The 2,686-nt window shown below is 40.7% G+C and overlaps 1 protein-coding gene across 1 annotated transcript; it reads right to left on the bottom strand.

Moving 5' to 3' along the window:
- Positions 1-1,133: 1,133 nt before the first annotated feature.
- On the bottom strand, positions 1,134-1,835 carry LOC135625997 (agamous-like MADS-box protein AGL80). Its single transcript, XM_065131190.1, has one exon. It carries the CDS (start codon positions 1,833-1,835, stop codon positions 1,134-1,136), a length of 702 nt encoding a protein of 233 aa, XP_064987262.1.
- Between the last annotated feature and the right edge of the window lie 851 nt (positions 1,836-2,686).

Here is a 2,686-nt window from a genome sequence, read left to right as displayed (position 1 = left end):
CAATAATACATTCCTGTGTTTACGACCTTCTGCAATTACTTATATGGCTGGTGGTGACCGGTAAGACCAAGCGTTAGTGTGACATCATCAATTGTCAATTTTAAGAGGTCTGAACATAAGCATATTAGCATATCACTTTCCATTTAGAAACAAATTTGCAGATTATGAAAGAATATAATCACCAAAAATTATAAAACTACTATACGTTAGACGTATAATACTTTTTGTTGCCGATCCATAAATTTATTTAGGATGAAATATATGATATTCTTGTCTTAGAGAGAAGTAGGATGACATTCAATTTTGTTACTACAATATATTTTATCTGTCTACACTTGTTGTCAAACTAGTCATGACTAGTGAATCTGAATGCATAAATCTCAGATCCGAGATGAATTTTATGAGGATCACCCACCTTCTCTGTCGTTCACCCACCCCACGTACATAGGCTGACTATTTGGTGTTAGAATGTATTGCGTCATGCTTCGATCATGATCGATGTCATCTAATCGGTTGTCTAAATTCATATCATTCAACACAGATTTTACGAGAACCTAAATCCAATTTTTTTGATTCATACTAAATTTCTCACGCATCCCATACTGTATGTATCCGGCCGGCTTTTGCCGATCTGATTTCATCTCATCTCGCGAGTTGTTGACCTAATATTTCCCAAACACACAAATTCTGTAATTAATTTGAGATTCTCATTTAGATCATCAACTGGTCCGAGCATTAGTCATTCCATCTACGGGAACTTTAGCTGTATCACTCACTGTTCAAGAATCAGTCATCCTATCTACGGGAATTTTAGCCGTATCACTGTGCAACCTAACATATAGTCATTCCAACTATATGTTACTAAAGACTACTGTTTTTGGAGTGCTTGCAGACAAACTACTTCTCGGTGCATATACAGTAAACGATCATCTTAACATGCAGAGAATTAAATAATAGATAGCCTATGGACATGTGAAGAATAGAATCAGATAGGTTTTCTTATCCACAAGAACACTAGGTTGAACAGAAACAACATGACCTAATTATCCTACAGTTTTCTGATGATAGCTAGAAAGCAAAGGTAAAAAACTGAGAGAAGAAAGCGAGTACAGACAATATTAGCTTGTCAACTTTTAATTCAAAGGGAAGTAAGGATCAAGCCACGGGCTGCAGTGGGCGTTGTAGGGTGGCAGCACTTCGTCCCCGCTGCCGAACTTCACTTTCTGATCACTTGTGCACCCAACTTCCACGAACCAGCTCTGCCTTTGAAGTTCCTCCATCGCCACCTGCATCGGAGTCTTCTCCATCGCCACCGTTTGTGGGACGTGCATCTTCGGCTCAACTTCCCGGGAGGCCAAGTGCTCCTTCCTAATATGCTCCATCCTATCGTACACGAGCTGCGTCTTCATTTCCACCATCCACGCGAGGCTTGTCGCGTCCTCGATGCCAACATCGTGCAGGCTCCTCCCGGCGAGTCCCTCGTACATGAGCAGCGACGTCTCGAGCTCGCGATTCTCGCGTTCTTGCTTGCGGAGCTGCTCCTGCAGCTTGGCGATGCGTTGGAACAGGAACCCTTCCTGGTTCATCATCTTCTTGCACTGCTCCATCTCCGGCATGCTCCTGAATTCATTGAGCACGCGTGCGGCCTCATGGAAGGAGGGCCACACCGAGGGGTGCTGCTCCTGCGCCCCGTACAAGATCAAGCACGCCTTGACGTCGCAGAGCGTGGCGAGCTCGCTGACCTTCTTTATCAAACCCCTCCTCCTCTTCTTGAAGGTGACCCTCCTCGTGGAGTCATTGGCAATCCATGCAAGTTTTACCTTCTTCCGAGCCATGTAGCCAGGTAACAACGTGAAGACGTGCTCGTGGCCACTGCATGCATGCCCTTATATAAAGAAAGAAAGGTCATGAAGGGGTGCGTTGCAGGACAAAAAGGAAGTCGTATCATTTAAATTGGATTAAGTGATGGTAATGCATTAAGGAAACAATTCCAGCTGTAAGGATCATGATTTTATGACTACAAGGACTGGTTTTACCAATGTGATTATAGATTTAAATGAATGGTTTTAATACTTGATGAAGTGTGTATCATATTTTAAATGTACCCAACTTTCTTATTTGGTATGTTAAAACAGCTCATAATATCAATCCTAACTGAGCCACCATTCTTGTACTCCACATGAGCCCTTAGGGTCTCACCAGCGTTAATGTAATTGCATCAACCCTTTTCATTCCACCCATTGCCGTACTGTACTTGACCTCGCCACCCACATTACATGAACAAGATGATGATGACAATGAGTAAACAAATAAAATATTTCCGTTCCGAAATTTTTTTTTATTCAATAATTATGGATGAAATTTGAATTCTCATTCTGATAGGGAGGGTTTCAAATTCTCGAGGAACATCGAGTCTTGTCACGCACCGCTTTTAGCTCAATTGAAAAATATATTGTTCCATCGTAGTGCTGCTACATGGCACTAAAATTTATACTATTATTGCTTTCTCCAATTACCTTACTAATTTTACCTTTATTTTATAATTCTCCTTACAAAATATAATTTATTTATCAATTCATATTTATCATCTAAAATATTGGTCTGATAGTGATGTATAGACCTACTTACTAAAATATTGAGGACTCTAAACCTCATCTTACAAATTTTATCACCTACCAATTGTGAA

Source organism: Musa acuminata, chromosome BXJ2-10 (assembly GCF_036884655.1).
Source record: "Musa acuminata AAA Group cultivar baxijiao chromosome BXJ2-10, Cavendish_Baxijiao_AAA, whole genome shotgun sequence".
Lineage (NCBI taxonomy): Eukaryota > Viridiplantae > Streptophyta > Magnoliopsida > Zingiberales > Musaceae > Musa > Musa acuminata.
The sequence above is the reverse complement of the archived record's forward strand: the minus strand, read 5'-3'. Positions and strand labels throughout refer to the sequence as shown.